The sequence below is a fragment of the Chaetodon trifascialis genome, chromosome 14 (genome assembly GCF_039877785.1).
Source record: "Chaetodon trifascialis isolate fChaTrf1 chromosome 14, fChaTrf1.hap1, whole genome shotgun sequence".
Classification (NCBI taxonomy): domain Eukaryota; kingdom Metazoa; phylum Chordata; class Actinopteri; order Chaetodontiformes; family Chaetodontidae; genus Chaetodon; species Chaetodon trifascialis.
Genome location: NC_092069.1, coordinates 26,696,264 through 26,717,704, shown reverse-complemented (window position 1 = coordinate 26,717,704; position 21,441 = coordinate 26,696,264). Strand labels below are relative to the sequence as shown.

General features: G+C 48.9%; 2 protein-coding genes across 2 annotated transcripts in view; both read left to right on the top strand.

Moving 5' to 3' along the window:
- sptbn5 (spectrin, beta, non-erythrocytic 5) overlaps nt 1–7,528 on the top strand; it is a 39,812-nt gene extending 32,284 nt beyond the window's left edge. Inside the window, 17 exon segments of the mRNA XM_070978601.1 lie at nt 163–231; nt 557–700; nt 792–988; nt 1,103–1,307; nt 1,608–1,787; nt 1,867–2,016; nt 2,165–2,382; nt 2,540–2,729; nt 2,812–2,988; nt 3,102–3,209; nt 3,290–4,159; nt 4,241–4,300; nt 4,404–4,487; nt 4,883–4,974; nt 5,172–5,288; nt 6,910–7,100; nt 7,213–7,528. Of these exon segments, the coding sequence (XP_070834702.1) occupies nt 163–231; nt 557–700; nt 792–988; nt 1,103–1,307; nt 1,608–1,787; nt 1,867–2,016; nt 2,165–2,382; nt 2,540–2,729; nt 2,812–2,988; nt 3,102–3,209; nt 3,290–4,159; nt 4,241–4,300; nt 4,404–4,487; nt 4,883–4,974; nt 5,172–5,288; nt 6,910–7,100; nt 7,213–7,358 (3,198 nt within the window). The 3' untranslated portion in view covers nt 7,359–7,528.
- Nucleotides 7,529–17,306: 9,778 nt separating this feature from the next.
- foxg1a (forkhead box G1a) lies at nt 17,307–20,580 on the top strand. The gene has a single exon (XM_070979246.1). The coding sequence runs from the start codon at nt 17,594–17,596 to the stop codon at nt 18,896–18,898; it is 1,305 nt and encodes a 434-aa protein (XP_070835347.1). The 5' UTR covers nt 17,307–17,593; the 3' UTR covers nt 18,899–20,580.
- Nucleotides 20,581–21,441: the final 861 nt, after the last annotated feature.

Sequence of the window (21,441 nt, the reverse complement as noted above, 5' to 3'; positions counted from 1 at the left end):
GAAAAAGATCCTTAAACAACCTCAAAGCGACATTTCATCAGTGACGTGAAGCCTGAGCTCTCTGTGTTCCCACACTTAGCGTTTGAGAGCTCGTGGAGTTGTTCAGGGAACTCTGTGCTGGCTTTTCTTCATGTTTGACATGAAAATGATTTTTGGTTTCAGGCTGTGATGCAGGAGATCTCAAGTCGCGCCCCATTGGTCCAGGCAGTTCAAGAGGCGGGGCACAGTCTGGTGAGGAGCCGTCACTCATTACTAAAACCAAAGGTGGAATGTAACGAAGTACATGTACTCAAGTACTGTACAAATTTGAGATGTACTTCATTTACTTTTTAAAGCCACTTTCTGTTTTTACTCCACAACATCTCAAAAATTAAGGTTTTTGCACATAAATTGAATCATTAATAAATTAATTGATCTTTGCTGTTGAATCATTTGATGTTTAATTTGCTGCTTTTCGATGGTGAAAATGATCAGCAGGTTGAAAAGAATCGTTAGTTTCAGTCCACCTCAGCTCACATTTAGTCTCTTTATGACGACATCGTGTCGACCCTCGCAGGTCAGAGGTCGGCACTTTGCGTCTCACGACATACAGGAGCATCTGGACGAGCTGAAAGGTCTCCAGGAGGAGCTGATGATGGAGGCGGAGAAGAGGGGGAAACTCCTGCAGGAGGCGCTGAGCATCCACACCTTCCTCACTGAAGTAAGTTTAACTATTACACAAACCATTGTGTGTTGTAGTGTGGCTCAGTTCATTAGTGCGTGCGTGTGTGCGTGCGTGTGCGTGCGTGAAGGTGTCTGAGCTGGAGCTGTGGTTGGAGGAACAGCAGGCAGGTTTGGAGTCTCGGGACTGTGGGAGGAGCGAGGAGGCGACGGAGGCTCTGCTGAGGAGGCTGGACTCTGTGGACGTGGAGCTGGAGAACCAGAGGAGGACGGTGGAGAAGCTGCAGGAGCGCGGAGCCTCGCTGCAGCACCTCAGACATCCCAACAGGTAGACAGTCACATGGCACAGCCATCTGTACAAACACCTGGAGACTCAGGAGGGTTCAGGGGTCTGCATGAGGACCGAGAGCGCTTTGTTTAAAAGTCTTTCTGTCTGTCTCAGCCACCTGGTCGCTGAGTCTCTCCCCGATGTCCTGGAGCGCTTTGAGATGCTCCTCCGACTCTCCTCCGCCCGCCGCGCCACTCTGGAAGACCAGCTCCGCCTCTACGTGTTTGACAGAGAAGCTGAAGAACTACAAACATGGCTGACCTCCAAGAAGGCTGCAGTAGAGTCCAAAGACTGTGGACAAGATCTGGAGGACGTAGAGGTGAGTCACACGAGGACAAGCTGAAGAGTCAGAGTAATACCTGTCTTTGTGCGTAACTGCTAGTCTGTAGTTTGCAGATCCCCTCCAGACATGTGCTAAGTGATGTCACACATCCTGTTCGTAGCCCCGCCTCTTTAAAAGTGGGTTTTCAGTGAGCTCAGAGGAAGTTTCTCTTTCAGCAGACGAATCTGAAAACGGTGATTAGTGTCAGACTCATTCTGCACAGTGAAACATTCAGCTGGAGGAACAGCACCTCCTCATCTTGTCCTTGCTCCTCCCTTGTCGTCCCTCCCTCTGCAGGTCCTTCAGAAGAAGTTGGAGGTTCTGGTGTCGGAAGTGTCCGGTCTGGGTCGGAGCCGGCTGACCTCGGTGCAGCAGCTGGGCAGAGGGCTGCAGCAGGACAGGCAGGCCCGGAGGAGGGACGACGCCCTGAGCAGACTGTGGGACGACGTCAACAGCAGCATCAGGACCAGAGAACAGGTACAACGCAGGAGACAGACAGATACCTGAACCCCAGGTGAGAGCTGATGAGGGTGACCGTCTGTCCTGTGTCCTCCAGAGTCTGCAGGCAGCGAGAGAGATTCACCAGTTTCATCACGACGTGGACGAGCTGAAGGGCTGGATGGCTGAGAAAGAGGCCGTGCTGGACTCAGAAGACCAGGACCTGAACTCCATCCAGACCCTGCTGAGACAACACGAAGCGCTGGAGGTAGGAAACCAGCCAGCGGGCAGGAAGGACCCCCTCCTGGAGGGGTCTGTGGGCGACACTGATCGTTTCAGCTGCACTTGTACAAACTGTTGGGTAGTTGAATTAAAAATGAAATGGCCGCTGTCCTTGTGTTGATGTCCGCCATCAGAGGGACCTGGTTCTGATCTCTGAGGAGGCGACCAGGAGCCGAGAGGAGGGCCGGGCTCTGAGCAGACGGCAGCCTCAGGCCAGAGCCGCCGTGACTCAGAGGCTGGAGGAGCTGGAGGCCTGCTGGACCAGCATCCGCAACAAGGCCTCCCAGCGCCGTGCCAGACTGAGCCAGGCTGAAGACGTGCAGAGATACTTGTCCCGCTGGACTGAGCTCATGTAGGTTCTCTGTGTCCTCAGTGTCCTCTTCACATGATTCACCGGTGGCTGCAGCTGTTGGGTTATTAGCTGGAGCTCAGCATACACAGTATCTGTAAGATCAGAATAAAGCAGACAGTCTGTCTTTATCAAACTGGACGTCTGTCTTGTGTCTCAGGGCCTGGCTGAGGGAGATGCTGTCTCTGGTACAAGGGGAGGTGCTGAGCATGGAGGGGACTGACTTGGAGCAGCTCATTAAAAAACATGACGAGTACCGCGTCCAGATTGACCGACAGCTCAGCAAATCACAGGCCGTGAAGGAGGAGGGGAGGCGTCTGGTGGAGGAGGGAAGCTTCATGTCGCAGGAGGTGAAACCTGCAGGTCTGAAGTCCGACGTCCTCAAAGAGGAACGTCTGCTAACATCTGCCAATGATCTCCCTCTGTGTGTAGGTGGAGGAGCGTGTCTGTGAGCTGGAGGAGCTGGAGGAGCGGGTGCAGAAGGTTTGGGAGGAGACCAGGTTCCTGTATGAGGAGCAGCTGGAGATTTGTCTCCTGCAGAGGGAGCTGGAGCAGGCGGAGCGCTGGCTGAACTCCTATGAAAGCACCCTGATGGCGGAGGACTACGGGGTACGTCCAGACCACGATTAAATCCGGTTATATTCTGGTTTTCAGAGACACCGTTCAGACCATGTCCCTCAGGAGCTGTCTTAGCTGAAACATGGTTGTTTTGGTTCCTCCAGGACTCTGTGTCAGATGTCCTGGAGCTCCTGAAGAGGCAGGAGGACTTGGAGGCCATGATCCAGGCCCAGAGGGACCGCTTCGTCACACTGCAGAAGAAGAAGACACAGGTTGGTAACTTAACAAAAGACTGAACGGAGACTGTCAAACTCTTCTTCTCTTAACGTGAAAGACGTCTTTTTCTTCTCAGAGGGAGAGGAGACTGGGTCTCCATGGAAACGTGGACCGTGAGGACAGGAAACCTCCAGCCAGAGTCTCGTCCCTGAGGAGTAGGCCGTCGGATGTGAGGACGGTGCAGACCTCCTCCTCCAGAGACCTCGTCCGTGGAGTCAGCAGTGGCAGGAGGACGGACAGATCGATCAGATCCACCATGCTGGACATGAAAACCAGTGTCTCAGCCTCCACCAGTACTCCACCCAGCCCGTATCGTCAGCCCGACTCAGACTGGAGGAGACGCTTCAGCTCCAGCAGGAAGCCTCAGAAATGGGAGGCGGAGGAGGAGGCCAGCAGTCCTCCTGCGAGTCCCACCTCCAGCCTGACTGTAACGCCCCGAAGTCAGAGCAGCCACTCAGATGTGACTCCCCTCACAGCTTCAGCTGGCTCCTCCTCCCCAAAACGTCCTCCATCACCTCCATCCACCTCCCCCACACCTCGCTTGTCCCCTCAAACCTCCGTCCTTCCATCTGAAGAGGAAGACCACCGTCCCAAATCCAAACCTCCTCTGGCTCCAAAGCCCAAAATCTTCTCCTCTGAGCCGCCGAGGCTACCGAGGAAGCCCAGCACCCCACCTGACCCGCCTCCACCAATCAGAGAGCTGGTTGCTCCCACTGAACCGCCACCTCCACCTGCTGCAGAGAGAGCCTCTCCCCCTGAATCACCACTGCCTTCAGCTTCTCCACCTCCACCTGCTGCAAAGCAGGTAACACCACCTGACTCCCCGGCCGCTGCACCAATCACAGAGGAGGAACCTGAATCAGCTGCTCCTCCAACAAAGGAGCCACCTCCGTCTCCTCCACCTCGACCACAGGAGGAGCTCCGCCTCCCCAGCTCTACGCCGGAGGTAAAACCTGTCACTCAGGTGAAATGAACTGATGTCACTTCATCATCACTGAGCACTGATTGGTTCTCTCCCACCTGTCAGGTAACAGCAGTCAGAATGGAGGGCGTGCTGGAGATCAAACTGAAACAAGGAGAGAACAAGGTGAGGAACGTCAGCAGGTGTCTCTTTTCTACAAGTGCTGTGTGAGCGTTGGTGGGCCCTGGCTGACAGGTGTGTCTTGTCTGTCTGTGATTGGCTGCCGCAGGGTGTGGAGCACTGGGAGGAGGTGTTTGCCGTTCTGGAAGGAGAGACGCTCAGCCTGTTTCAAGACCGAGCCGCCGCCGCACAGGTACGTCCACCTGACGACGGCGTGCGTTCAGTGACAGCAGAGCTACAGCAGAAACACTCAGAGGGTTCACGGTAACGAGAAGACGAGACGTTCAGACGGAGGGAGAAGATCCAGAGCTTTGATTTTAGTCGTTCATGAGTTAAACCGTAGTTCAGCGCGTGTGTGTGTGTGTGTGTGTGTGTGTGTGTGTGTGTGTGTGTGTGTGTGTGTGTGTGTGTGTGTGTGTGTGTGTGTGTGTGTGTGTGTGTGTGTTTGTATGTCTGTGTGTGTGTGTGTGTGTGTGTGTGTGTGTGTGTGTGTGTATGTCTGTGTGTGTGTGTGTGTGTGTCTGTGTCTGTGTGTGTGTGTCTGTGTGTGTGTGTCTGTGTGTGTGTGTGTCTGTTGCACTTCCACAGAAGACCTCCAGGTGGCCTCCTGTCAACGTGTCTGGAGCCGTCTGCAGGGAGAACGTTCACTACAGGAGGAAGGAGAACACCATCCGAGTGATGTGAGTGAGCCGAAGAGGAGGACACGTGATGAAGCACAGAGCATCTTCATCTTCATCAAAATTGTCAAACACAGTCTGCTGCCTCACTTTAGAGAAACGCGCGCGTGTGTGTGTGTCTCTGTGTGTCTCTGTGTGTCTCTGTGTGTCTCTGTGTGTGTCTGTATGTGTGTGTGTGTGTGTGTGTGTGATCTCTTCAGTCTGCAGGACGGCAGTCAGTTTCTGTTCTCGGCGTCCAGCAGAGAGCTTCAGCTGCTTTGGTTGAAGAAGCTTCAGAACTGCTCTGAAGCTGCCAGCAGCGACTCTGACGACTCAGGGTGAACACACACACACACACACACACACACACACACACACACTGAGTTTATATCTCTTACACCAGTGGTGGTTGACCTTTACTTCATTGAAAGTACTAATACTGCACCGTGAAGATACTCCACAGTTAGTATTAATCAGTATTTGTGCCGTTTCACCTGTTTCTGCCTCCACCTTTGTCACCTGTGCCCGCCTCCCCCCGTGCCCGCCTCCACCTGTGTCACCTGTGCCCGCCCCCCCGTGCCCGCCTGTCAGTGTAAGGCTGAACGTTTCGCTGCTGTCTGAGGCTCGTCTGTCAGAGTCTCACTGCTGAACTGAAACTACGTCGTCTTCTTCTTCTTGTCGATAAATAGTTGAATAATAGTTAAACCTTCAGTTTTTTAATGAGGAGTTTGAAGTGAAGAACATAGAAACTGTCGTCGCTCGTGTCTCTGTGGAGGAGACGACTGAGGGAAACTCCAGAGTTTGTCTGTGTGACCTAAACATCAGGATGAAACCCTCATTGCGGTTGATGTTTTGAGTGTTGATGACAGCGTCAGCGTTTTGGCTTCCTTCTTATCGGTGGCCTCGTTTCTCCTGCGCTGACTGAAGCGCTGCCGCTCTGAACAATTTTACTTCTCACGACGATTTTCTGAAAGTAAACGAACGCCGTCGACACAAAAGCGTGGCGTGACTGGTTTCTGGAGTCCAACAGGACGTCTGTCAGTCAGCGGCGTTTTGATGGACTTTCAGGCTGAAGTGGTTTCCTTCAAACAGCGGAAGGTAATTCCACTTGGACTTTCACATCTACCTGCTCACGCTGAGCTCTGCGGGGACAGCGGGCACCTCTCAGGTGGGCGAGAGGCCGAACAAATGAAAGTCTCTGCCAGCGGGATTTTTCTTTAATGAGATACTCTGACAAGGTGAATTACATTCAGCCGGCGCACAAAGGTGGAGGAACACGTGGGGACGGGACGCGGTCGTGTGTTCACGCTGCCGTGCGTCACGTCTGTTCGGTTTGCAGCATGGAGCTGAAATACACAGCAGAGGCAGCCAGAAATACTCTGACAGGCTCTGTGCAGGAGGATGTGTTCATTTCAGGGGTAGAAGCAGAGGAGCCCTGTTAGCCAACAAGACACGACGTTAAATCAGACAGCGAGGAGCGAGAAAGGTGGATCTCACCTTCCCATGTGGCTTTGCTGCCGTCCGGGCTTTGTGCTAAGCTAAGCTAGGCAGGTGTTGGATATGAAGCTGAGATGAATCATCTCTTTCTGGTTAGCTAGCAGGCTAAGTAGCATTAGCTCTAAGAACTTCGCCCTCCGCCTGTAACGACATGACCAACGTTCATCAGCTCCACCAGGATTTCAGGGTTTTATCTGATTATTGTAGCTGAAAACTAAATCTTATGTTTCTGAGCCTGTTTTCAGTCTTTGTGCTAAGCTAGGCTAAAAAGTCCTGCCTGTCTTTGTAAGGAGCACACAAAGGTGAAACTGAATCTGAGACTAAATGATAGCTGATAGCTGATGAGGATTTCCCAAAAATGTCTCCCTCAGCTGCTGGTTGGCTAGCGAGCTACATAACGTTAGCTTTTTAGTGTCCACGTGTTAGCTTGTTAGCAGCTGAAGCCTGTGGTTTGTCGTTCAGGAGGGCGTCTTCAGTCAACCTGAGTTTGGAGAAGCTTGCCGAGGCTCCGGACGATTCCACCAAAGCAGCTGAACGGAGAGCGGAGAGCGTGGAGAGACAGCCGTCCATAGAAGGGCAGCCTCCTCCCAAACCCCCCCACACTTACTACAACAAGCACCGCTACCCTGACGAGGGGGAGGTCGAGACCACAGGTGTGACGACAGCGCAGCGTGTTAGCATGTTGTTCAGTACCGCCGTGCTAACGACCAGCTCGGTGAATGAATCTGTGAACATGTGGCCTGACTGTAGTTCATCTCTCTGCAGGTCCACAGAACAGTCCAGACCCGTCCCCTTCAGCCCCTCCTGCAGCCCCCGACACCCAGGACCCCCCCACCGTGACCCCCCCGGTGGCAGACGACAGCGCGAAGTCGACGAAGGGCGTCTTCAGGAAGTTTTTCACTAGGAAGTAGAGTTTTACTAATCATCAGTCCGTCCTCATCCTGGGGAGACGCGAGGTCCAGGTGACGCGTTTACGTCTTCAGAGACACATTTTTAGACTTTAATATAACAATCATACAGTTTATCACTCAGAACAGGGACACGGCGTCCAGACATGACGCTCAAGGCATCGTGAAAGCCTCGTCAGACGCCGAGTGACATGAGTTTACTTACCGAGCGATTTCACTGAACGCAAAGTGCCTCAGAGAAACAAAAACGCCCATGATCATGAAATTAGAAACTGAGGAAGAAACACGACATCGTCACCAAGCAGTGAAGTGTGACAGTGACAGCGGCTGACCAGCAGCTGACCAGCAGCTGACCAGCGGCTGACCAGCGGCTGACCAGCAGCTGACCAGCAGCTGACCAGCGGCTGACCAGCGGCTGACCAGCAGCTGACCAGCGGCTGACCAGCAGCTGACCAGCGGCTGACCAGCGGCTGACCAGCAGCTGACCAGCAGCTGACCAGCGGCTGACCAGCAGCTGACCAGCGGCATCAGGTGACGGCAAGGACCAAACATGGCTGACGCTTTGTGGTTGGTGATCGTGTGGAGGAAGGAGAGAGTTTTCAGAGAGCTGCTGACCTAAAGAAATGATCCTGGTCCTGGTCCTGGTCCTGGTCCAGGTCCAGGTCCAGGTCCTGGTCCTGGTCCTGGTCCTGGTCCTGGTCCTGGTCCTGGTCCTGGTCCTGATGAGTCCTGCAGCCTTATGAAGGTCTTTGTGTTTCTTCACAGTAACTGTTGGGTCGATCAGTGCACATTGTTTGTCAAATTAGTCCCACTCAGACAGTCAGACTGGGAACTGGACACCTGTCAGAAACCTGTTGGTTTGAGCCAATCAGAGAGTCCGCCTCCACGCAAGCACCTCAGGTGATCGTCTGAGCGGCGGGCGGCGTGACGTCTGGCGGTTAACGTCCTCGTTACATCACCTCCAGAATCTGATCTGAACTGTTCGAGTTCATGTGAAGAGTTCGGCTCCAGAAGGCGACAAAGGAAAGGTTTTCAGCCAATGAGCTCAAAGAGATTCGCCGCAGGAAAGGTTTGTGGCGGCAGGAGGATGGAGCGCCAGCAGACGACGCTCCACGTTCGCTGATTTAAAAGATGAACTTTGCTTAATGAGTCAGTGTTTTTGGAAATGAACTCCATTTATTAATGAGCAACAAATCCAAACAAGTTGTCACTCATCCTCTCCTGCTTTCACTCAGATCAATAAGTCAATCATTAAAAATAATGAGTCACATTAAGACTTGAGAGAGGAATCAGGAGTTCAAACACTTCTTCACTTTGGGAAATTAAAGTCGATTGAGGCGTTTGAGAGTCACTCAGACGGGATCCTAAACGTGACGTCACGTCACAACAATGTTCTTTATATTGAGCCTTTGAGCCGGCGGCAGCCTTCTCTGATTAACCAATAGCCTCTTTCATGTCTCTGATGTCTGCTCTGTGTTTATGTCGCCATGGTGGAAAATATTGTTGAAACCGAGAATTTCTGAGATGAACCAAACTGATTAATTTGATTGAGTTTCGCTGAATGTTTGAATTAAACATTTCCACGTTACGCCGTCGGCTTCCTGAACCTTTGTCTTCCTCAGAGTTCGGTGCGTGTTGTGTGACAACGTGTGCAGACGGCATCAATATGCTGATTTATTGATCCGTTGTGTGACCGGTCAGGGTTCAAAGGTCATCTGTCTGGGCTGAGGTCGCTGAGGCGGCTGGTGTGTTCAGACCAGACTTCCTCATGCCGCTCAGCCTCCAGGAAATAGACCCGGCCTTCAACTCTGAGGCAGACGAGCTTAAACTGTAATACACGTGTACTTTTACTGCACTATTTCAAATGCAGCGCTTTTACCTCTGAGAGCGTGCCTTTACTTTGTCGTATTGGTACTTTTACTTTAGCAGAGTACTTGTTCCAGAGCTGCTTGTGGCCTCCTGGAGGTTCGGGCCCTGACAGGATGTAGTCACGTCCTCAGGCTTCATCCATGAAGCTTTGAGGGTTTTCGAAGCACTTCTTGAAATATGTCCACATTTTTTAAAATTAGATGTTTCTTCACCCCTTCATTCCCATTAACACAGGATTATTGTACTTAAGTACAAATTTGAGGTACTTGTACTTTATTTGAGTCTGTCAAAGGGACACTTTACTGCTCTGCAGTACTTTTACTTTCTATACTTCAAGTACATTTCCCTCATTGCACTGAGATACTTTTACTGAAGTAGCGTTTTCTCTGCAGGGCTTTTACTAGTATCAGAGTATTTGTACAGTGTAGTATCAGTACTTCCAGCTGTCCTCTGTCCTCGCAGCCGTGCAGGTGTGCAGTTCCTCTTGTCGGCCGCTTGGCGTCGCTGTCGCTGCAGTAATGAGCCTCCTCCGCGCCGCTCGGCCGCTCGGCCGCTCGGTTCGGCTCTTCGGGCTCCAGCGGGCTGATTGTCCGCCTCACAGGCTTCTTTCCGGCGCTGCTCATTGATTGGAGCATTAACCCCGCGGCGCCAACACAGATAATGATTTTCCTGCTTGTTTTTGTGCTGCAGGACAGCAGGAAGTTCAGCCTCTGACCGCGCTCCACTCACACTTTCTGCTTTTTATTTCATAATCTGAGGCCATTTCTGCGACATCAATTCATGTTTCCGCTGCTGGAGGTGTTTGTTCATCCGGTCACAGACGCACACAAAGTTTGACGCTTCAGATCAGTCTGAGTGTGATCAATGAGACATCTGGAGAAACAGGAAATGAAGGTTTTCATTTAGATGTAAGCAGAAAAAAGTTCCTGAATTCATCTGAGCTGAAGTTTGTCTCTGAGATGCTTCATGTTTCAAAACGATGAATTTAAATTTTAAATTGAAAAATCATCTTCATTAAAAAATGATCTGCGTTCAGATTCATTGGTAATTTATAAAAAATAAACGGAGATGAAAGCTCCTTCTTTAGCGTTTCTAACTTTTATTTCACACCTTAAACGTTTTCTTCTTCGTGTCTGTAATATGAGTTGATCAATGAGTCCGTTCACATCTTAAATTTTGCCTTAACTCGTGCCTGGCTTTAAGGGCTTTTAGTGTCCCGAGCTGCAGATTAAAAAGTTTCAGATTGAACTGGTGGGTTTGACCTTCGGGGTGTTTCCGTCCTCACGTGTTCACTAAATAAAAACCAGTGGTTCAGCTTTATTATTGTTTATCTCTTTATTTTTGGCTGCACATGTTTTTGGCTCTCCGGGCCTCCGTCTGATTCCCGCTTCAACATTCAGCTCACGGAGAGAAAGCAGCGGGAGCTGAACCGCCGCGGCCTGCTGTCTGCGGCCGTCCGCCCAGTCTGACCAGTTCACAGACCAGTTTAATCCAGCAGCGCGTCAGTGAGCACAGACAGGAAATAAAACGTTTTTATGTATTTCAAGTAATTCAACAGTAATACTGCAGTATTCTGAGTACTCGCTCCTCATTGGTCGGTCCGTCCTCGTGCTCGGCCTTCTTTCCAGGCTCACCTGTGAAGTTCCGTGACTGCGGACTGGTGCAGGTGGTGACACCTGCTGAGGGACAGAGCGGCTTCTGCGGCGGTGCCAGGTACGCGCGCGCGCGCACACACGCACGCACACAGATGAAATGCTGAACATAAAACTGATTTCTGGTTAATTTCATAGATTTCAAACAGTCAAAGGTTTTTTGAAACGCGGAGTCTGATTTTATTCAGTGTTTTTATTAATATAAAACTAATATTTCACAGTGAAAGTTAAAACCAAAGGAATGATTCACTGTGCGCGTGCAGAGAGTCAGAGCTTCAACACAAACGATGATCAGATCACGTGACTTCAGCTTTTTTAAGCTGAACATTTAATGTGAATAAATCATCAGATTCAGACTGAACACTGAAAAAAAGCTTTTTGTCTTTATGATCAAACACAAACATGATTTCCATTGAATTATTCCACAAAATGAAATCAGATTAAAACGGATTGTTCTGCTGCTGCTCATGTTTCCTTTGGACTCTCCAGTCTCTGATTTCAGTGTTTTGGTTTTTTTTCATCCAGATCAAATCAAATCAAACTGTTTAGGAAGTCCTGCTGAAGAAATAACCAATAAATCAAAGACAAATCTTGAAATCTTTAAATGAATCCATGAAGACGCAGGAGGACGTTTGTCTTCCTGTAGCTCCAGTTCCAGCCACTGGGAGGCGCCCTCTGTCCTCCTCTGTGCTCCTCTCCTCCTCCTCTTCTTCTCTGCTCTTCATCCTCTGTTTTACAACTTTCCATCTGAGCCTTAAAGCCAATAATCGTCCTGACGATGTTTACATGCAGCCGCGGCGCCGAGAGACCAGAGTGGACGAGTCCAACATCCCAGAATGCCAGAGACAGACGCTCTGAAGGTGACGCCTCCGGCCTCCGTCCTCCGTCCTCTGGCCTTGTGGTTTCAGGGGACACTGAGGTTTTATGTTGGGACTCTTTTCTGGGTCGTTTCCCTCGTCTTCACCTCCTCACATGAGACAGGGCAGAGGTCAAAGGTCACAGGTGAAGTCAGGATGAAGGTTCTGGTTTCTGAACTCAACTGAAGAGCAGGACTGTGTTTGCTGTTCACAACAACAACAACGACGACAACAACAACAACAACAGCAACAACAACGCGGACCCACCTCAGACACTCTGAATCTTCCACTCAGCCTCTGGAACCCACAGCAGAACCTCAAGGTTCCTCTGGGTTCTATGAATACCTGAAAACCTCCTGAAGAGCTGCTGGAACCCCTTAAATAGACCATAGACCAGCCTCTCAGACAGACCTGGAACTCGAAGAACCTGAACTGAACATCCAGTGAAACTCCTTAGAACACGTCAAGAACATCCAGAAATCTAAAATCTAAGAAGCTCCCTGTTAGGAAATTAGCCGGAGACCAAATCTGACTGAACGTGTTTTTCTCTGCTCGAAAGTTTTAATGTAGACTCAGTGGAACCTTCATCAGAACCCACAGAAACCCCAAAGGCCTGCAGAGACCCCCCAGAGATCAGTCTGACTCCTGATCAGCTTCATTGATCATATCGATAGCACACACACACACACACGCACACACCCTTCCCTGATGGAAACACACTCCAGGTTGATTAAATCGAAGATCACCAGCTGGAAAGAACGACGCTCGAATGAAATCCACGAGAACAGAATCAGCGTTTGTTCCTCGTGATGTCTGACATGTTGGTTCTGATGGAGGTCAAAGGTCACCGTCGGGTTTCTTCCTCTGCAGCTCTGATCACGTTTAAAAGCCTTTCTGTTCCACACAGACATTACATGAAATAAAGAAGGAGGTTTCCCAGGATGATCACAGTTTTATCGCTTTCCACGGCCTGAACACAAAAGGTGTAAACTCACCTTTAAATCCAGGTGACGGAGCCGAACGTTGATGTTTGCTGCGTTATTAAATGAAAAGGTTTAAATCTGCTAACGAGCTGGATGAGACGCGTCGGCCTGATGGACGTCTGGGTGTTCAACCTGAAGCCAAAGCAGCTGCTGAACTCCTTATTTGTCACTAATAAGAAAAGTGAGTCTGCACTGTTTGTGCGTCGGATGTTTGTCGCAGCAGGTCTTCATCGCCCTGTGAACGTTTGAAGCCTGTTGACGGACTGAAGAGGGAGAGGAGTCGGCCTGTGTGCTCTGTGATGCAGCACATGAACCGACTCACCTGTGTTTTCAAATTCATCAGGAAATGAACGGAGTCTGGTTTGTGGTTTAAGCAACAGAAGACGTGAAAGTCAACTTTTCTCTGGTCACTTTTATTAGAAGCAAACATACTGTCTGACACCGGAAGGCCGACGTGGAGCTGAACTCCATCTTAGTGGGTGGATGAGAGGTGTGTTTCTGTTGAAGGCGGCAAAAAGGTGAAACCAAATCCAGAACCTCAGAGAGAGACAGCGACTCCGTTTCATCCAAAACCTGCTGATCACCAAGTTTTTCATCATGTTTAGAAGCACCGGCTGTCTGCAAAACAAACAAACAAATAAACAAAAAACAAACCACAGATCTGACCATTTAGACATTTTCTGGACTTTGAGTGTGAAAGAAAATCAAACCTGAAATCTGAACCCCCCCCCCCCCCCCCTCAGTCTGCTTCAGTGTTCTTGGACTTCAGTGTTTGTTCAGGTAAAATCAGCTGATTCTCATCTGGTTTGATGTGACGTCTCATTGGTCTGTTTTGAAATTCAGAGGGAAAGAAGAAGAGGGAGTCTGCTTTGGATGGATGTGAAGTCGAGTCTCTCTGTGTACTTTGTGTTTTTAAAAGTCTGGTTTGAGTGTCACTTCACACCGTCAGTGAGTTTAAAATGGTGGATAAAATGAACGGAGTCTGGTTTAAAGTCGAAACTGTCAGGAAAAAAAAAAAAATCAGCTTTCAACATTTAGTTCTTTGTCTCCGAGTTTTTCTCCTCCAGCTCACACAGCAGCTCCTCTCCTCGCGCCTGTGATGGATCCTCCTGCTGGGTTTGTTTTAAAGGTTTAATCCAAAGAAACGTTTCCCACAAACATGAATCCAGATCTGAAACAGGCGCTTCGCCTTCAGCTTTCTCTCTCTGAGGCTGTTTTCTTCTGCACCTCCTCCTCCTCCTCCTCCTCCTCCTCCTCCTCCTCAGTCCTGTTTGGATGCTGCAGAGTCCACACGCACGCACGCACGCACGCACGGAGGTGCTGCAGAAACATAAAGCGGACACGGTGAACGCTCCAAACTGCGCTCACATCTTCAGCTTCTGTGAGCAAACTAACAACAACAACAACAAACAAGCAGTATGTTTAGTTCACGGAGTGTCACAGAGAAGCTGACAAACAAGCATCAAGTTAAAGCAACCCATCAAAATAAAAGCATGACCACAAAACCACTATTCTCCAAAACAAATTCATTTTCCGGAGGCAAAACGCGCGCTGAGCACGCGACTGCAGCGAGCCAGGTGACTTTTTTACATCCAATAACAATAATAATAATAATAATAATAATAATAATAATAATAATGATAATAATAATAGTAGTAGTAGTAAAGTTTGAGGGCCCGTTCATGTGCAGCGCGCTGCTGAAGGCCGCAACATGTGACCGAAAGCCGGAAAAGCAAAAGCCAAGTTTTATTATATTTTAGTATTATTTCTTTTGTCAGTTATTATTATTATTATTATTGTTATTATTGTTATTATTGTTTATTGTGGTCTGTTTATGGGAGTCAGCCTCATAATAAAGTGTAATAATACAATAATAACTACAGTTTTTTTCGGTCTTTCTTTTTGCATTTTTCCGTCACTGAAGTCAAACTAAAGCTCGTATCTCCTTCACAGATTTCAGCTGTTATTCATGTGAAAACCCCACAATAACAAACTTTTTTTTTTTTTTTTTAACCAAAGCTCAGATCAATGAGGACATGAAGCGGAGACTGAGACAGCAAAGGACAGCAGAAGGTGACAAACTGAGCTCCTCGGTCTGCTCACTGCGCTTCTCTCATTCTGCTCCAACGTGAAAGCAAAGCGCGTGTTTTCACGTGAGCTGTTGCATCTTGCTGCCTCTTTTCCACACTCGGACCCTCCTCATCAGTGCTGTGTGGTCAGAGTGAGGCAGAGCGTCGTGCCGCTCGGCTGCGGGCGGACTCCGCTGCTCTGCGGCTCCGCGTGTCCGAGCTGCCGCTGCTGCTCCGGGTCAAAGTTTCCAGCAGCGGCGTTTCATTCACTCTGGAAAATCTGCAGCATTTTGGAGACTGAAGGGTTTTCAGTCCCTGCTTGGTTTCCGTCACACTGACGCACACAGACAGAAACACTTTGCGCTTTTCTCTGACTGCCGCTCAGTTTGCACACAGTCCACATCCTGACGGTCAGTCTGCGGAAAGTCCGCATCAGAGCAAACGTTCACACATCAGCGGCACTTTCTGCCAAACGTTCAGAAATATTTTGCTCTTAAAACGTGTTAAATGAGCTGCTGGGGACCGACAGCTTTGACTGCGCGTGTCTCACATGAAGCCGTTTAAGGTGGACTGAGAGTCCGCTTCAGACCGCGTTTCCAGTTTTTAATGCTCAGACGTGCTGATCGCTGGTGTTCACTGGTGATATTAGTGGGCTAATAATAACAGCACTGTGCCAGGAACCCTGTGCCAGCAGTGGATGCAGTTCACTGTACTGCAGTACTAGTACCATCAGTATCTGGAATAACAGCAAAGCCTCATAATCAGCAACAATAAAAAATCTGAGTATCAGTACTGTGTTTATTATTTGTGGTCATGTGTTTGCAGCCCTCGTGGTCACGTGGTAAAAATAACACCGTGTTAGTAGCAGCAGTGTTATCAATTAATACTAATAATAGCATCCTTACAATAACTAACAGCAGTGATGAAACTCCAGTGAGTCCGCAGGTGGTTCAGCGTCAGCGGCGCACTGGACCGAGTACTAGTACTGTAGTAACAGCAGTAACAGTAGTATTAGAGGGAATAACGGCCGTAACAAAGACGTTAAAAACACTGAGGTCTTTAATTCTTTAATTCAGCACCGGCACACTCTGTGAGGGTCTGCACTTATTTTAATTATTCAACTTTTATTTATTCAGTTAAACAGAAAATGTTTCTGTGCAGAAATTTAATTTCACTGCCAAGAACAAAAACATTAAAATAAATTCTGTCTAGAACGAACTGGAATCAAATCCACTGAATATAAAATAATTCAGAATTAGTGCATTAATAAATGCCCGCAGCAGCACGATGACCTCAGCGTGGAACCCCCAGAATTCATCACCGGAGCAGCGGCGGCTCCAGGAGGATCACTCACAGTAGTACTGGTAGTATTTGAGTTAAAGGAGATGATTTTCCAAAGGGAAAAGGTGAAATGAATCTGAGTGAGGTGTGCTGGAATCATCAGTCACAGGTTAGAATAATCTGTGATGTTTCAGTAAAACCAGTGAACGGCTGCACGCGCATGTTCGGCGGCCTTCAGCAGTTTGAGTCTCTGTTGGTTCACTGAGTGTTTCTGCCTTCACTTCACTTTGTGTTGTTGTCAGATTCTCCTCCAGCATGAAGCCGCCGGGAGGAAACTAAGTACAAACCTTCCTGGAAGCAGCAGGCTGACATTACACCGTGTTTGCGCCTCTCCGTGCGCATTTTACGCGCGTTTTACGCACGGAGAATCGGCTTTGGAGAAGCTCCGTGTGTCCAACAGTCTGCTGCTATCTGACACACAAATCACCTCCGCGTGTCCTGACCGTGTCCGCGTGCCCTCCGGATCCCCTCTCCTCTGTTTATTTTCCCTCAGAGTCTGGATGTAAACAGTTTCGAAGACGCCGAAGGGGAAAATATTTGAGTGTAAATATGAGGAGCGGCGGGGATTTGGGTGTACGCATGCACGGTGTGTGTTTTCCAGCGACGGCTTTAGTGTAGGTGGGGGAGAGAATGAGCGAGGGGAGTGGTGAGGGGAAGGCAGGCGAGTGTTGATAGGGGTGAGTGTGTTTTCTACGCTGCAAAAAGTGTCCGTGTCGGCGAGTCGTTTGGGCGTTTGAGAGGCTCTGAAAGTCTGACTTTTCATGAGAAACGATGAGAAAAATACAGAATCATCCTGGAAAAATTCACATTTTCAAATAAAGTGACGTTTATTTCACAAATCAAGGGGCTGGGTTTCAAACTGGGGCTGAAATGCGCGCTGGACTCACAAGTTTCCACAGAAAAATACAAAAATTCGACAAAACTCCAAAAACAAACGACTCGCTTTGGAAACAGTAAAAATTCAAATCCGGTCCGTCACATTTTCATGTTTATTCTGATCAAATGAACATTTTTAAGCCTGAAAGAGACGTGAAAGACTCGTCGGGTTGAGTATTTTTTGTAGCGTGCTCGGCATTGGTGGATGTGTGTGTTTCCCTGTGCGTCATGATTGGCTGAAAGCGCAGAGGACGCCTTAATATTTAATACTAATGTTCCCCTGGTTGGCTGAGGACTGGAAAGGTCCAACCAATGTTTTTTACTTGCTTTAGTGGCTGTGGCTCCCTAATTAATTGCAGCTATCTGTCTCCTATCGATGTGTGTGTACATGTGTGTTGTGTGTGTGTGTGTGTTTCCTTTTTTCTCCCCAAACCGAACATGAAATAGTTTGTTGGGCTATACTTTCTTTCTTCCTATCGTCCCCCCTTCCTTCCTTCCCGTCCTGGTTCGCAGGCAGAGACAGGACAGATTGAAACCCAGCTGTGTGCGTCGCTTTTGGTCGTTGCCATTTTCCCCCCTCATTGCCCGGTGATGTTGGATATGGGAGAGCGCAAAGAGGTGAAAATGATTCCTAAATCGTCGTTCAGTATAAACAGTTTGGTGCCCGAGGCCGTGCAAAGCGACAACAACAACCACCAGAACCAGCATCACCACCAGAACCACCACCACCACCGGCCCGGCGGCGCGGACGAAGCCGAGCAGAAAGCTCCTCTGTCGGCCGCGCAGCAGGATGGAAAAGCGGACCCGAAAAGTGACTCTTCGAACCAGGAGAGCTGCCCGGACGATAAGGACAAGCAGGAGGAGAAAAAGGACGGGAAAGACGGGGACGGCGCCGGAGGGAAGGACGGAGAGAAGAAAAGCGGCAAGTACGAAAAACCTCCTTTCAGTTACAACGCGCTGATCATGATGGCCATCAGGCAGAGCCCCGAGAAGAGGCTCACCCTGAACGGCATCTACGAGTTCATCATGAAGAACTTCCCGTACTACCGGGAGAACAAGCAGGGCTGGCAGAACTCCATCCGGCACAACCTCAGCCTGAATAAATGCTTCGTCAAGGTGCCGCGGCACTACGACGACCCGGGCAAGGGGAACTACTGGATGCTGGACCCCAGCAGCGACGACGTCTTCATCGGCGGCACCACCGGCAAGCTCCGGCGGCGGTCCACCACATCCCGGGCCAAGCTGGCCTTCAAGCGGGGCGCCCGGCTGACCTCCGGGCTGACCTTCATGGACCGGGCCGGCTCCTTGTACTGGCCCATGTCCCCCTTCCTCTCCCTGCACCACCCGCGGGCCAGTGGCGCCCTGGGCTACAACGGGACCTCGTCGGGCTACCCGGGTCACCCCATGTCCTATAGCACCATGCTCACCCAGAACATGGGCAACAACCACTCGTCGTTCCCGCCCTCCAACGGGCTCAGCATGGACCGGCTGGTCGGCGGGGATCTCCCGTACGCGACGCACCACCTGACGGCTGCGGCCCTGGCGGCCTCGGCGGTGCCCTGCGGCCTCTCCGTGCCTTGCTCCGGGGCCACGTACTCCCTGAACCCGTGCTCGGTCAACCTGCTGGCCGGGCAGACCAGTTACTTTTTCCCCCATGTCCCGCACCCGTCCATGACCACGCAGACCGGAGGCAGCGGCGGCGGCTCCTTGCAGGCCGCCCGAGCTTCGGCCTCTAATTCCCCGCAGGCTCCGTCATCCTCCTCGCTGCCCTGTGACTCTCTGAGGCCGGCTCTGTCCGGCTCTCTGCCGGCCTTCTCCTCGGGACTTTCCGGGGGTTTGTCTGACTATTTTACGCATCAAAACCAGGGGTCGACCTCCAACCCACTTATACACTAACATCCCCAAACCCTCACCCCCAGCCTCACCCCTCCACCTTACCTCACCTCTCCATCATCCATCCTCTTCATCCCCCCCGAAGGAGTGAAATTCTTAAACTGACTGGAACTGTAAGTTGAACATTTTACACTGAACATTTACATTGTAAAAAAAAAAAAAAAAAAAATACAAAATTATTATAAACTACCTACTATAGAAAAAGAGGAGAGACTTAAACTGCAAAACAAAAAAGAACAGCAGAGAAACTCACAGAAAGCAGCCCTGAAGTTTCCAGGTATTTTTTAATATTATTATTATTATTATTGTTATTATTATTATGGCTTCTTCTTCTTCTGCTGCTGCTTCTCCTTCTTCTTTCTCTTCTTCTTCTCCCTCTTCCTCTGCAGTTTTCGGTTCTGTGTACATAATGTCTGTTACTATCAGTGTCCGGGCTTTGTCTCTGTATAGTTCTGTCAGTCAGCGACGTGCAATGTGATCTGAGCTAAAAAACAGAGAGAATGATGAGAGCTGTAGGCTGATTTCTTCTGTTCTTGTTGTTGGAGGAGGCATTACTTTTTATAGAATGTGTATTTAAAATAGTTTTGTCTAATTTTGAGATTTTTAAAAAAGGTAATAATAATAATAATAATATCTCTAATAGCCGGTTTTGCCCGCATGTTTGCAGTATTATCAGGTATCATGCGGGTTAGAAAAGAAGCGGCGGAGAATGATTTTATTTTACAAAATTTAAACACTAATTTTTTTATTTTTAATTTTTATTTTGTATACAGTGAAATGTGTTTTTAAGCGACTCTGGCTCCCGCCGTCAAAGTCCTGAGGCTGTTTCTCCACTCATTCATTTCCCAGTTTAAAAACTGTTCATGTACTTTTATAGACCAAAGAATCGGTTTTTAGGACATTTAGTCGGTAGACTATTCAGCTGACAGAGGCCTAATGTGGTAGGTTTAAAGGTGTGAATGAGTGAGACACTGAGTGAGTGAGTGAATGGATAAAGGGGTGAATGATGCCTCCTTCACTGCAGAAAATGTCCATTTAAACGAGATTTTTATCGCAGTTTTTGGAGCATTTTTGTTTTCTAAATTAGCAGAAATTTAAATGGAGTTTGGTGGCGCCGATTTATTTTTTTTTTCAACCCGTTTGTTGGTGCAGCTCGGAAGCATTTTTGCCTTTCCGCCTCGTTTTTCTATCAAATGTTAATCTGTGTTGCAAACATCGTAAATTTAACTCCTCTTTTTTGCAGTAAATTCAGACTTGAAGGCTGAATTTTGAGCGTGAATGTCTCGTTTGCTGATGGATATTTTCCGCGGTGGCAGCCTGTGATGTGCTTCTTTGACTGTAAACGTGACGCCGATAAAAACGGACGTTCACGCTTCAATTTCTTTTCTTTTCTTTTTTGTATAATTAGAAAAAGAGAGAGAAAATGTCTAATTGTAATTTGAATTTGGGGTTTTCCTTCTTTTGGAAAAGGAAGAACAATGTAAAAACCCGTTTGTTTGACAGAAGAAAAAATGCCTCTTTATCTAATACTACTTGGAATGATTGTCCTTTAATTGTCGTCTCTAAAAACAATTTTTCATGGTTGTGATACTATTGTGGTCTTATTCTTATTCCCGTGTTTGTCGCTTCCAGAAGTTAAAAAAAGAGAAAAAAATGTTTTAATCAAAAAAATAAAAATAAAAGAATAGGTTACATTCATAACTGGCGCCAATCCTTTTGTCTTTTTTACTCCTGCCGTCCGTGTTCTCACTGTTTTATCACCAGGTACCTGAACGCAACAAAAAATAATGTAGCTCTTATTTTGAAATATTTAAGCATTAGATTTAGACTTGAGGGGGGATTTGCTTGTTTTTCTGGATTTTAGCTTAAATCTGGAGTTTTCTTAATGCGCTTCTTCGCTGCGCAGCTTTCCAGCGTGAACGTGGATGTTTTACTGGTTTTAGTGGAACAAACAGCTGACTCCACAGATGCATTTAGAGGCCGAGATTTTATTTCCAGCAGCAGAGCATCAACAAAGCTTTGCGTTGTTTTTTCCTGAAAGTATCTTCTGTTTGTGTTTTGGGGCTTTTGGTTCTTGTTTACGCACACAGTGAAAATCACACCGCGGCGCGCGTGCGTAAAGCTTTTACGCGTAAAGCTTTCCGCGCGTCTGGGTGGAAAAACTGTGTCAAATGATGCAAGCAGAGGTCGCGTTCAGGCTGCTGAATCCTGGCAGACTGTGAGACATTTTCTGCTTTTGAGCAGTGAAATCTGAGGCGCTGCAGGCTGCGGCCTCACTGCCGTTTTTGTGCACAAATCAGCCCGCGTGGCACGAAATGTGCAGTTTGAACAGCGCAGCTGACGGAAACGCCGCACTGATCCGGGATCAGTGAGCTGCGGTGCTGCAGCTCGAGCTGCGGGCTGATTCTACAGCTCGAGCCTAAAGCCGCGCTGGAAGCAGATGAGACCTGGTCATGTGCTGTTTCTGTTTGGCGCGCTCAGTGTGCGGGAGACGGATGCGCGCGCGGCTCGCTTCATTATTTACTCAGTTTCTTCGTCTCATTTGC

Bases quoted from the DNA above. Each gene is read 5' to 3' on its own strand.
- foxg1a (XM_070979246.1), top strand. From the start codon at position 17,594: ATGTTGGATATGGGAGAGCGCAAAGAGGTGAAAATGATTCCTAAATCG.